Source organism: Chiloscyllium punctatum, chromosome 46 (genome assembly GCF_047496795.1).
Source record: "Chiloscyllium punctatum isolate Juve2018m chromosome 46, sChiPun1.3, whole genome shotgun sequence".
Lineage (NCBI taxonomy): Eukaryota > Metazoa > Chordata > Chondrichthyes > Orectolobiformes > Hemiscylliidae > Chiloscyllium > Chiloscyllium punctatum.
In genome coordinates, this window is record NC_092784.1 from 62,611,301 (window position 1) to 62,624,427 (window position 13,127).

Below are 13,127 nucleotides of genomic sequence, written 5' to 3' on the forward strand. Positions count from 1 at the left end.
ATTGGTTGCATGCCAAAATGTCCAGATGTTCTTGAATGCAGGAATGTCAGGGCACATTTGAAGTGATCAAAAAGGCAACAGGTCCTTCAGTAAAGAGAACAGTTCCATTGAAAACAAAGACAGGGAGATCATCACTGATTGCAACAACAGTTGAAGAGACATATGCAACACTCCCTTGATTTGTAGTTTAGGGAGAATCGCCAAGGAAGCTCTAGGCCCCTATAGAAAGCCTACCTGTCATGGTTATATATCAAGTCCACGGTGGAGGAGCTCTTGGCAAGTGCAGGTCACCAACTCAGAGGCCCTGAGGATTGCTAATTCTATCAACAGAGATTCATTGCTAAGTAGCAATGCTTGTAGTGGCTCAGACACATTTATGACTACCGTTTACCCAAAGAGCTGCTGTACAATGAATTGGTCAATAAAGTCATAATGTCTATACCTCAGGACAAGAACACCTGCAAGCTATAAGCCACAGACTGAGAGAAAGTCCTGACAGCTGTGACCTCTGGAGGCTCTCTGTTTGGAAGGGCATTGAAAGAGTTGAAAAGTGTGGCACTGGAAAAGCACAGCAGGTCAGGCAGCATCCGAGAAGCAAGAGAGTTGACATTTTGGGCATAAGCCCTTCATCAGGATTACTCTGACTCTCCAGCATCTGCAGTCCTCACTTTCTCTCAGGACATTGAGAGAGGCAAGCCAAGACAAAAATCTCAGCTGGAGAAGAGAGTCCAGCAAAAAACAGAGAACAGAGAATTGTGTATCTTCTCAGATCATATTTGTGCAGCCAATGAGACAGAAACTACTAGGCCAGAATAAGGCTCCAAAGCCACACCAAGTGATGCTTTATTCAGAACCACCAGTCTCTCCTTACTGATTTGATTTCTCTAAAGCTCTCTGTCCTCAACATCTCCCTTTAAGACATAGGAGCAGAAATTAGGTCATTCAGCCCATCAAGTCTACTCTGTGATTCAATCATGGCTGATAGGTTTTTCAACCCCATTTTTCTGCTTTCGCCCTGTAACCTTTGATCCCCTTGGCAATCAAGGACTTAGCTATCTCTGTTCTAAATATACTCAATGAACTGGCCTCCACAGCCTTCTGTGGTAATGAATTCCACAGGTCCACCAGTCTCTGGCTAAAGAGTTTCTCCTTATTTCCGTTCTAAAGGGTTTTCCCTTTACTCTAAGGTTGTGCCCTCAGGTCTTCGTCTCTCCTGCCAATGGAAACATCTTCCCAATGTCCAGTCTGTCCAGGCCATTCAGAGTTCTGTAATGGATCTCTCTCTACACCTTCATCTCTGATCAGGATGGCCTAACAGGTTCCAGTTCTTCCTTCAATGGAGATCCAAGCAGTTTTGATCCAGAGCTCCCCTCATCTGCATCCAGCTGAACTTCTTTGCTTTTAACTCATCTCACTGACTAAAATAAAAGCTGTAGTCAAGGTTAACCACACTGGATCCAAGGTATACCTGGTTTGTGGGCGATGTGGAATATTTCTTATTCCAGTTTTACACTGTATCACTTCCTATCAATTCTTTTTCCAGTATAGTATGACACAAGCAATGCCTTTTTCTACTCTAAACTGGAAAACTTCATTACATTTCTTTTCAATTTCATCATTCTCTTACCTTCATTTTGTTCATCTCTGATTCTTCCCTATCCAGCCTTGACATCACTATCTTCCCTTCTGAAGGTAGGATGAGACTGTATTAAGTGGTATTAACTAGTTTGTAAGTTTGCAGATGGCAGCAAAATTGATGGTATAGTGGACAGGTTATCCAAGAGTACAAGAGACATTGATCAGCTAGGCCAATGGGCCGAGGATGGCAGATGAAGTTTAACTCAGATAAATGCAGGGTCTTGTTAAGACAAATTGGGGCAGGACTTACACAGTTAATGGTAGGGGACTGGGGAGTGTTGTTGAACAGAGAGATCCAGGAGTGCACATACAGTTTCTTGGAAGTGGCATTACAGGTAGACAGGGTGGTGAAGACGGCATTTGGCACACTTGCCTTCATTGGTCAGAACACTGAGTACAGGAATTTGGACATCATGTTACAACTGTACAAGACATTGGTAAGGCCAAATTTGGAGTCTATGTGCAATTCTGGTTTCCCTGATATAGGTCAAGTTATTAAACTGGAAAGCATGCAAAAAAAGATTTGTTACAGAGACTAGAAGGTTTGAGCTGTAGGGCGAATTGGAGGCTAAGGAACGACCTTATAGAGGTTTATAAAATCAGGATCGGACTACAGAGGTTGAATAGACAAGGTCTGTTCCCCAGGTTAGGGGAATTCAAAACTAGAGGGTATAGGCTTAAGATGAGAGGGGAAAGATTTAAAAGGGATCTGAGGGTCAACTTTTTCACACAAAGTATGGTGCACATATGAAACAAGCTGCCAGAGGAAAAATTACAATATTTAAAAGACATGTACACAGAGAGGAAAGGTTTACAGTGATCTGGGCCAAATGCAGGGAAATGGGAATAATTTATTTCAGGCAATCTAGTCGGCATGGATGAATTATGCAGAAGGGCCTGCTTCTGTGCTGTATGACTTTTATAACTGACATCCATCAGGGGTCCTTCTACTTCATCATTCTGCCATTCACACCTCCTCAGACCACACCTTTAACCTTATTACCACTCCTGTTGTCTCTGCACCATCAACCCTTTGTTATTTATATCTGTAATTTAATATATCATTTAAATCATAGAATAGATTAATGAGAACGGTCCCAGGAGCGAGGGACTTTAATTAAGCAGATAGAGTCTTTGAGACTGCTTTTGTTGAATTGGTTGTTAAGAGATTTGAAACATCATGAGAGTCTGGGCAAAGTAGATAGGGAGAAACTCTTCCCAATGGAGAGGGATCAAGAGCAAGAGGGCACCAGTTTAAGGGCAGTGACATGAGGAGAAACATTTGCCCAAGGAAGTCATTATTGACTTTTGGCAGGATGTTACTCACACACCCCTAAACATTAACATCACAGAGGTGGAACGAGTGGAGAGTGTCAAACTCCTGGGTGTGGGCATCCACAACAAGCTTTCTTGGACTCTTCATGTGGACACATTGGTTACAAAGGCCCAACAACATATTTTCTTCCTCAGGCAGCTGAGGAAATTTGGCATGACGGCAAATACCCTTACCAATTTTTATAGGTGCGCTATCGAGAGTACTCTGTCTGGATGTATCACTACCTGGTATGTTCAACCCTACCACTCAAGATCGGAGATGGTTACAGAGAGTGGTGAACCCGGCCCAGACAATCACAAAGGCCAAACTCCCATCTATAGAATCCATCTGCCAGGCCCACTGTCAAAGAAAGGCCGCCAGTATTCTCAAAGATCCATCCCACCCTGGCAACGTTTATCTAAAACCTCTACCATCGGGGAGAAGGTACAGAAGCCTGAACACACGCACTAGCCAGGTTTTGTAACAGTTTCTACCCTACTGTTGTTCGAATACTGAATGGACGCACAAACTCTTAACATTCACCTGTACCCGTGTTTATGTTTTTGCCGCTGTTTACCTATTATTTACTTATCTATGCTGCTTAACTCTGATCTGCCTGAATTGCTCGCAAGATAAAGCTGTTCACTGCGCCTTGGTACAGGTGACAGTAGGACCGAGAGGACACTTGCTGAAAATGTGGTGGAGGTAGATTCAGTTTAAGATTGAAGATGGAATTGGATTATTTTCTAAAAATGGAGAATGTGCAGGTCTGCCATGAGGTAAATCGCTCATTTGGATACAATGCAGCAATGGCCTCACAGGCTTAAATTCTACCAATCCCCTACTTCAGTTTGAAACATTTTATAATTCTACCTTTACTGACCTGAAATACACAGTTTATTTTCTGACTAGCTGAGTTTCTTTGACTCCTGCAGTCTGTGGGAATTTATGGGCTCGGACTGCCCCGTTGCTCGGAGACGGTTGCTCCGAGGGGTTGGGAGGAGGAGCGTATTGACGTCATCACGGCGCCGGGGGGCGGGGGGCGCGCGCCTGCGCGGTGAGTCTGGGTCTCGGAGCAGGTAATATGGCGGTCCTTGCGCTGGCGGGATCGGGGTTGCTGTGGAAACCGGGCTTTGGGTTTCCGAGGTTTCTCGGCGGCCTCGCCCGGCGCAGGGGGAATCCGTCTCTCCCGCCTAACAGCCGTCTTTTCTGCCGATTGTCCTCGTTGTCACTCCCGGGATGACGGGGGTTCGGAAACTCTGCCGTTTTCAGCCCCTGTTCCCACGAACAGTCTCCATTAGTTTTCCTCCTCAAGCCCCTCTTCCCCCTTCAGTGTTCCCCTACACACCCTCTCCTTCCCTTTTCCTCCTCCTCCATCTCCTGACCCTTTACTCCTCGTTCCTCTCTGTCCTCCTGTGACCCTCCACTTAATCTCAGCACAGACATACATCAGTAACAAGTGTCAGGAAATCCTGGCAACCTCACTCAGTGTTTCTTTTATCCACAGGCTGTTGGATTGCAGTAGAAACCATTTGACAGTGGACTGGAAGTTCAAGAGATAAGCCATGGTAAATATGTTGGTCATGCTTTGTATTGAGAATGAATTTTTATGGACTATACAGGCAATTGATCAATGGTCTCTATCTAAAGGAAAGGTCAAAAATCACATAACTTGGACTATAACCTGGTATTGTGTGACTTTTAACTTTGTCCACCCATCCAATACTGGCACCTCCACATAAAGTGGTGTAACATTTTGTTTGAGTCTTGTGTCCTGCTTTAATTCTGGCTAATTATCTTAGAATCCTTACAGTGTGGAAAAAGGCCTTTCACAAGTCCACACAGACCCTCTGAACAGTATCCCACCCAAACCCATTTCCCGTTACTCTATGTTTACCCCTGACTAATGCACCTAAACTACACATCCCTGAACACTATGGGCAATTTAGCATAGCCAATTCACCTAACCTGCTCATCTTTGGAAAGTGGGAGGAAGCCAGAGCTCCTGGAGGAAACCTACACAGACATGGGGAGAAGGTGCAAATTCCACACACAGTTGCCTGAAATAAGAATCGAACCTGGGCTTCCTAGCCCTGTGAGGCAGCAGTGCTAACCACTGAGCCACTGTCCTGCCAAATTAGGTAATAATACAGTTGCTGTTTGGATTTGCATCGTTAAGTGTAAACTGTGATTCATTGCAGTCTATTTTTTGAATATGGGTCTGAAATGTTTCTTTTGTAATGTATTTGGATGGGAATATAGAAGGTATAGCTAGTAAGTTTGCAGATGATATCAAAATTGGACATAATCTCAGAACAACAGGATCTTGATCAGATGGGCTGAGGTGTGGGGTATGGAATTCATTTAGATAAATGTGAGGTGCATTTTAGTAAGGCAAATTGAGAATGTATGTACTTAAAGATAAGGTCCTGAGGAGTGTTGCTGAACAATGAGACCTTGGAGTGCAGGTTCATAGTTCCTTGAAAGTGGAGTCATAAATAGGATAGTGAAGAAGGTGTTTGGTATGCTTGCCTTTATTGGACAGTGCATTTAGTGCAGGAATTAGGACATCATGTTGCAGCTCTACAGGATATTGGTTAGGCCACTTTTGGAATCCTGCATTCAGTTCTGGTCTCCCAGCTATCGAAAGGATGTTGTGAAACTTGAAAGGGTTCAGAAAAGATTTACAAGGGTTTTACCAGGGTTGGAGGGTTTGATCTATCGGGAGAGGCTGAATAGGCTGTTTTTCCTGGAGTGTCGGAGGGCGAGGGGTGACCTTTTAGAGATTTATAAAATCATGAGGGGCATGGATAGGGTAAAAATACAAGGTATTTTTCCTGGGATGGGGTGTCCAAAACAAGAGAGCATAGGTTTAAGGTGAAGGGGAAAGATTTAAAAGGGACCTGAGAGGCAACCTTTCCCACACAAAGAATGGTATCTGTATGGAATGAATTGCCAGAGGAACATCTCTATGACTCTATCAGTGGTAGAGGTGGTTACAATTACAATATTTGAAAGGCATCTGGATGGGTATATAAATAGGAAGGTTTTAGAGGGGTATGGGCCGGGTGCTGGCAAATAGGGCTATTAACTTGGGATATCTGGTTGACGTTTGAGGTGGATTGAAGCTTCTGTTTCCATGCTGTATATCTCCATGACTCTATGGCACTAATTAAAATTTAGATTATTCAGGAAGACATTCAAAACATTGTCAGGCATGCTACTGACATTCTTCACTGCAGAATCAATCTGAGCGCTCACTCTGAATCTGTCTGAGCCTCAAAAGTGAGACTATGCTATTGCAGCTGGTTGAAGCCCCAATTTTAAAAATCCTTGACAGATGGGTTGTTGCAGGAGTTGCGGCCTGCTGACTAGAAGGATGTTTGCCTTGCTATGTGATGAGGCTCTGCTTTATAACGTTTTGCAAACAGTCTTCCCGGTGTTCTGAGGTGTAGTCGGTCCAAAGGCTCGGGTTTGATCCCTAGTTTGACACCTTGTCTCTTTCCAGTCAATGGTTTATCTCAGGGATACTAGTTGGGTAAACCTGTTGGGACTCCTGGCTGTCGAGAATTGGCTGGGGTTTGACCATTGAAACCTTCATATTTAAAATTTCATATCAGTGCTATTGCCTGGACTCTGGTGAGGAATAGCCACATCAATGTTGGACTGGGATGTCCTGCCCTTGAGGAATTCTCAATCCTGTGAGGGGTGGCCTCTCTAGGCTGGAGAGGCATGCATTCAAGACAAAAGAAAAACTTGGCTAATCATTGTGCAAATTATTTTTTCTTCCCTATAGGGGGAACGGAAAGGTGTGAACAAGTATTACCCACCTGACTTTGATCCTGCCAAGGTAAGAGTTCAGTGTGTTTGAGATAAAGTGCTTGGTGGAATGGTGCTTAAGAACTGCAAGCTGTATCCACAAGATATTTTCATACAACAACTGTGTGCTATTGTCTTTCTATCCTGACTTGGAACTATATTACCATTCCTTCACTGTTTCTGGCTCAAAAAACCTTCAACTGCCTTCTCTAACAGCACTGTGGGTGTATCTATGCCCCAAAGACTGCAACTGTTTCAGAAGGTAGCTCACACCATGTTCTCAAGGCCTGTTTCAGTTGGGCAATACATTTTGCCTTGTTAAAATCACTCGTATCCCGTGAATAATAGTTTTTATCAAAAAAAACTTACATTTATTTTATGCCTTTAACATTGTAAAACCTTAAGAGTGTTTCACATCAAAAACTAGATAGGCTGGGGTTGTTTCCCTTAGAGGACAGAAGCCTGAGGGAGGATCTGTTTGAGGTGTAAGAAGCCCTGAGTGTGGATAGCAAGAAACTTTTTCCCCTTAGTGGAAAGGGCAGTAATCAGTAGGCACAGCTTTCAAATGAGGAGTCAGAGGTTTTAAGGGGGTTTGAGCAAAAACATTTTCCTAGAGGGTTGTGGGTATCTAGAATTCTGACTAAAATAGGCAGGAACCCTCAAAACATTTAAAAATCAACTAGATAAACTCTTGAAATGCCATTTGTGCACAAAGCCTAGTGCTGGAGAATGGGGTTAGAATAGGTAGATGTTTGATGACCAACGTTCACATGATGGGCCGAAAGGCCTCTTTCTGAGATGTAAAAACTGAGTGGTGATATCAGCAAGCTGGGCTTGGTTCTGTGAGAGAACTAGAGATGGGAGGAGTTGGGTGGGGGGATTTCAATGCTAAGCAATGTACTCTGGCTTTAAACCAGGATGTTTCTCTTCCTTGTTTTTTCTCAACTGGGATGATGTCTTTCTAACCTGACAGCATGGATCCCTCAACAAATACAGGAACAGTCATCCTCTGCGGGAAAGGGCACGAAAACTCTCCCAAGGAATCCTCATTATTCGGTGAGTCTCCTGCTGAATCTGAATTTTCAGCTCCTCTGTTTTCTTGTGCATTTGTATCTGTAGGAGCCAAGACAATCTGTTGGGATTTCTGTGTGTGCAACTGGGGTTGATGTTCTGTGTGTTGTAGTTGGGGTTAGAGGGGCCAGGGACGACGATGACGATGACAACAACTCACTCCCAGCTCTGCTCTAGCGCTCTCTCTCTCTGTATATACAGTTGTCTGCCATGTGGTCCAATTAAAGGGATGTCAAATAAGTTTTCTTCCTCAATTGCTATCCAAGCAGATCTGAGTAGTGGATGAGCAAGAGTTGGTCAGCTTGGCTGTGGTAGCCACACTTTCCTGATTAATGTCTTGTTCGTACTCACTGGACAGACCCTTGTCATGGCCTGTTGATGTGCCTGATAGTCAATGGAATTGGATCTTCAGGGTGAAGGATATCATTGTGGCTTATTAGGAATAGTTTACCAGTAACTGAATCTTCTGCTTTCTCAAAGGTTCGAGATGCCATATAACATCTGGTGTGATGGTTGTGGGAAGCACATTGGAATGGGTAAGTCTATGACAGTGTGCAGGATATAATGGGATTGGGCTGGGGGAGTTAGTGCATTCAGCCTTTTCATCTCTTCAGCCCAAATGTGGAGCCAGTGTAAACCAGCTGGAGAAAACTTGTATCTCTGCTGCTTCATGGCAGTTAACTGAAGAGCAATGAGATGTAGTTAGTTTCACTTGAGTTTGGCTCCGCAGAACAACATTTGCTGTTAAGGAGATGCCATAAGGAGGGAAATTGCAAAATGCAGTAGAACCTTTATCCAAGCAGGATTGTTTGCAAGAATAAGGAGCATTACTCTGTATCTAACTCTGTACTGTTTCTGTTTGGGGACAGTGTAGAGGAAGTTTTTACTTTGTATTTAAATCTGTGCAGTACCTGTTTCTAGAACAGCGTAGAGAAAGCTTTAGTCTGTATAGAATCCTATGCTGTCCCTGTCCTAGGAGTGTTTGATGGGGACAGTGTCACAGGATCTTTTACTTGGTTTAAAATAACAGAGGGAGCTTTACTTGGCTCAAAAGAATAAAGGGAACTTTACAGTCTTTCTAACTCCATGTTGTGTAACTACCCTGGAAGTGTTTGTTGGGGACAGTATAAAGATAGGTTTCCTATGGATTTAAAAGAGTAGATGTTAAAGGGTTAAAAGTCCTTTCCTCATTCCAGGTGTCCGGTATAATGCAGAAAAGAAGAAAGTTGGGAATTACTACACAACCCCCATCTACAGGTACCACTCCTGTTCACCTCATCCTCTGAAGCTCAGTCAGGGCTTGGCTGCTCCTCTCCTTTTCATTGTTTCATCAGGACAGATTGATCCTCCCTTTCCTTTGGCAGAGGCAGGCTCACCATTCCTTTACTGTCAATGAATCAAAAATCTGCATCTCCTTCCCTAATGGCATTGTGAGTGCACCCCCCCATTGACTGCAGCATTTCAAGAAGTGGTTCACATTATGAAGGCCTAGCCAATAGTGCTGCTATTGTAAACTTTTTTAAAATTACCTTATTTCTCGACCGTAGTCGAGAATTAGTCTTGCTGTGTTGGGCAGTCCAGTGATAATAGAATGGGTCTACGTGCTCTTCATTTATTCACTAGCTGCCGGTGTGTGTGTTTGAGATGGTGTGACTGCTGGAGTGGGCTCTCCTGTTTGAATGATCGAGTTCACCACATGTTCTCCCTCTGGAGAACCCTTGTCCCCATTGTCATGCACCTCAAGGTCCAGCTGTGATCAGGCTGTCCCTGTATGGCTGCTTATGAGGACTCTAAGGGAAGACAATGACAGGGGGGAGGATTCCCTGATTTTTGGCCAGGCCCCTTTTCTAGGCACAGAGACGTGACTCCCTTTTGCTTGCTTGCTTGCTCGCTCACTCTCACACTGGGTGAGTTCTTGATTTTGGAGCTGGATAGTTTCACGCACTGTCAGTGTTCCATTAAGTCTGGTGTTGGATGTTGCAGGTTTCGGATGAAGTGCCATTTGTGTGTGAATCACATCGAGATGCAGACTGACCCAGCCAACTGTGACTATGTGATCGTGAGTGGAGCACGGCGGAAAGAGGAGCGGTGGGACATGAAGGACAATGAGCAAATCTTAACAACAGGTTAGTGACCCAGCAGGAGGGAGCAGAGAGTGGGGATTAAGGGAAGGAGTGGGACAAAGGGGAGGGGTCTCTGACGGAGGTGAGAATGCAGGCAGGGATGATAGTGTATGTGGGGGAGGGTGGAATGATGGTCAGGATGCTTGACAAGCCAGGTTAGTGTGGGTCGGCTCGATTGGGGAGGTGAGGGTCTCTGGCTCAGGAGTTGATGTGATGTGGTGTGAGGGTGAGTGTGGCATTGAATGGGTCTTTGTGAATTCGGGCTGATAGTTGGTCTGAGTGTGTTGCTTTCACTTTAATCACATGAAGATTATTGATCCTCCAGAGCATGAAGAGAAGAAGTTGTTGGAAACAGATGCCATGTACAAATTGGAACATGGAGTCAGTGACCAGGAGAAGCTGAAGATTGCCATTCCCACCTTGTCCGATATCCAGGAGATGCAGAATGCTTGGAAAGATGACTTTGCCATGAACAGCATGCTGCGCAAGAAATTCCGGGTGCGTTTGCTGATGCAGATTCTGTGAAGCTATTAGTCCCTCACTTTCCAGCCCACCTCTCCCAGAGAAAGGCAGCACCACCAGTTACAGCCCCTCCTTGAGAGAGTGAACAGCACCAGTTAGTATAGTGGTGTCTCCCACATGTGAACACATTGGCTGGTAGGGGTGGGGGTTTATCTTTCTGAGAACCATCGAACAATTAAAAAGATAAAGGGTGTGTAGATAATCACTAAACACAAAGCAGAAAGTCATTGCTAAAGATATCTTTATGTTCCTAGTGCCCACGTGTTTTCCATTTAGCTCTCCTATTTCATTGCGGTCATGAATGTTTACTCTTAATAAACAATTACATTTCTCCTGTCTTTAGGATGAGAAAAAGGTGTTGAAAGAGGTGGAAGAGAAAGATGAAGCTCTTCGGAACAAAGCATCTCTCAGTATCCCTCTGGTTCAGGAGTCTGAGGATGATAAACACTTGGCTTCACTTCTCAAATTCCATACTATGGATTGTAAGTTGGGTGACGATCAATATTAATGCGTAGAAGGGTGCAGAGTAGGAGCTGATTTCAGCATCAACACTGCTGCATTCCAGCTGTGTTTATAGGAAGGAAAATTCTCAGCTAATATCTTGGGAGCAATGTGGTTCATCCTCTGGTGTTCTGGGAAAGTCCTAGGCAATGACTGGGGCTTCTCAGTATCCAGTCTGGAACAGGGGAGGGTATCATTGTGAGTGATGGTAAAGTACATGGTCAGGGAGACCTGGCAAAGCTCTCTAAAGCCCATGTAACCAGGTTCTCTGTGTAGTCAGAGAGTGACGACACACACACTGGGTGTGTGCAATGGGGTGTCCCAGAACTCCTCACCCACTGTGATTTTGTAAACTTCCATGGGGGCGCATGGGGTTCAAGGTCACTGTATCAGTGTTAGGGACAGAGGAGCTAAAGAAACCCTTTATGCTAAGAACCTCGGGTTAAATGCATTTGGTCAAAACTGAATACAAAGGGAATAGCGTTCACCTCTGAGAATCCATGATGATGGCACTGACTCTCTGTAGCAGTCCCTACCTGTGCTGAGTTTGGTTTCAGTTGGGGATCACTGGGACATGACGAATAATCACCTGATTCAGTAAGACTGACCCAGTTTGAACCACTCATTATCTAATGACTCCAAACTGGATTATGCATGTGTCTCAGCAGTACCATTCTTGAGCAAAATGACCCTTTGGGTAAGTTAGAATATTTCCTCTTGTACTAAAGAGCAGAGCTTAAAGGGCATCGATGTGTCACCAAGAAATACGGTTGGAAATTCGGGAGAAACATATACACCACAGGGAGGGACTGAATAACAAATTTGACATTTTGATGGAGAATGTAGAAGAGGGTTAAGCTGAGATTAAATGGAAAGAAGTTTGAGTGTCTCTAAAACGCTAGGTCAGGCGGACTGACCTGTTTTTTTTCTGCTGTATCTGTGAGAATTGCAGTGATTCTGATGTTTCACTATTTCTTATACAGCCTACGAGGACAAGCAAAGGTTGAAAAGGAAGGAAATCACCTCCAGGTCCTGGTTTGCATCATCACAAGTTGCCATGGGAGAGAAGGCTGGTGAGACCTTGAAAAAACTTGGCCTGAATAAAATATTAACAACCAAATCCACAAACAGTCCAAATGGATTTGCTGCAAGTAATCTTGGAATAGTTCGACGGAAATCAGAAAGCCAGAAACAGCAGTCGCTCTTGATCAGCAGAGAGAAGGATTCTGGACTGAAGATGAGAAGTAGAACAGATCGAAAGGACCATGTTCCAGACAGTACAACTGAAGAGTGTGTTAGTGACTTGAAGGAAGAAGCTGACATTTCCCTACAGACTGAAGCGGTGATAGACTCTGATCGAGATCTCAATACCAGCTCCCTTGTTGCAGACTATTCTGACTCTAGTTCAGACACCGATGTTGTCTGAGCTGTGTCTGTGTGTAAATAAATGCAAATAGGTTCATGATTTACAATTCCTGTACAATAAATACTCACATCAACCTGTGTTTCTGAGGGAATCTAGTTATTGAAGTTAACCTGTGACATTGACCTTCAGGAGCAGCGTGCTCCATGATCAACCTTGGGCCTGATCCCAAACTTGGTGTCTGTCCCCAATCAGCTTGGAAAACCATGTAAGAAAACCACTTTCTATAATTAGATGAAATGTTCAGCACTGAAACAGGTGTGGTTAATGTTGCACACAATCCTGTGTCCACCCCATCAACAGAATCTTGTATGTGTCTATCTGTCACTTGAAAGCTAATACCATTCCTTGTGGTACGTAGTTCACCTGTCTCCAGGTAACGTTTTTTTCTGAATGCTTTATAAGTAATTATATTCTTCTTTTGTGCACAAGGCCAGCACTTAATGCCCATTTTTAGTTGCCCTGGAACTGAGAGGCTTACTAGACCAATGCAGAGGATGGTTGCTATGAGTCTATGATGACATACACCACACACCAGGTAAGAACGACCAATTTCCTTCTCCAAAAGACACCGTGAACTGGATGGATTGTCACAATAATGATAATAGTTATAGTCTTCATCACGGAGGCTAGCTTTCAATTCCAAATTTATTGAATTTAAATTTAATCAGCTGCCAGGGAGGAATTCAATCCCATTTTCTTCGGGTTATTAGAA

General features: G+C 44.0%; 1 protein-coding gene across 2 annotated transcripts; it reads left to right on the forward strand.

The window, feature by feature from the left end:
* Positions 1-4,003: 4,003 nt before the first annotated feature.
* yju2b (YJU2 splicing factor homolog B) lies at positions 4,004-12,488 on the forward strand. 2 transcript variants are annotated; one of them, XM_072564463.1, is made up of 10 exons: positions 4,004-4,032; positions 4,461-4,521; positions 6,750-6,803; positions 7,746-7,828; positions 8,324-8,379; positions 9,040-9,100; positions 9,827-9,969; positions 10,292-10,464; positions 10,832-10,970; positions 11,973-12,488. In XM_072564463.1, the coding sequence occupies exons 2-10, from the start codon at positions 4,519-4,521 to the stop codon at positions 12,413-12,415; spliced, it is 1,155 nt and encodes a 384-aa protein (XP_072420564.1). In that variant the 5' UTR covers positions 4,004-4,032; positions 4,461-4,518; the 3' UTR covers positions 12,416-12,488. The 2 variants fall into 2 exon arrangements, with proteins under 2 accessions (XP_072420564.1, XP_072420563.1); XM_072564462.1 differs by lacking the exon at positions 4,004-4,032 and having other exon boundaries at positions 4,039-4,521.
* The last annotated feature ends 639 nt before the right edge of the window (positions 12,489-13,127 follow it).

What these genes read in the sequence shown, in the direction of transcription:
- yju2b (XM_072564463.1), top strand. An exon ending in TACACAACCCCCATCTACAG is followed by an intron (nt 9,101 to 9,826) that starts GTACCACTCCTG and finishes TGGATGTTGCAG; the next exon opens with GTTTCGGATGAAGTGCCATT. An exon ending in CAAATTCCATACTATGGATT is followed by an intron (nt 10,971 to 11,972) that starts GTAAGTTGGGTG and finishes TTTCTTATACAG; the next exon opens with CCTACGAGGACAAGCAAAGG.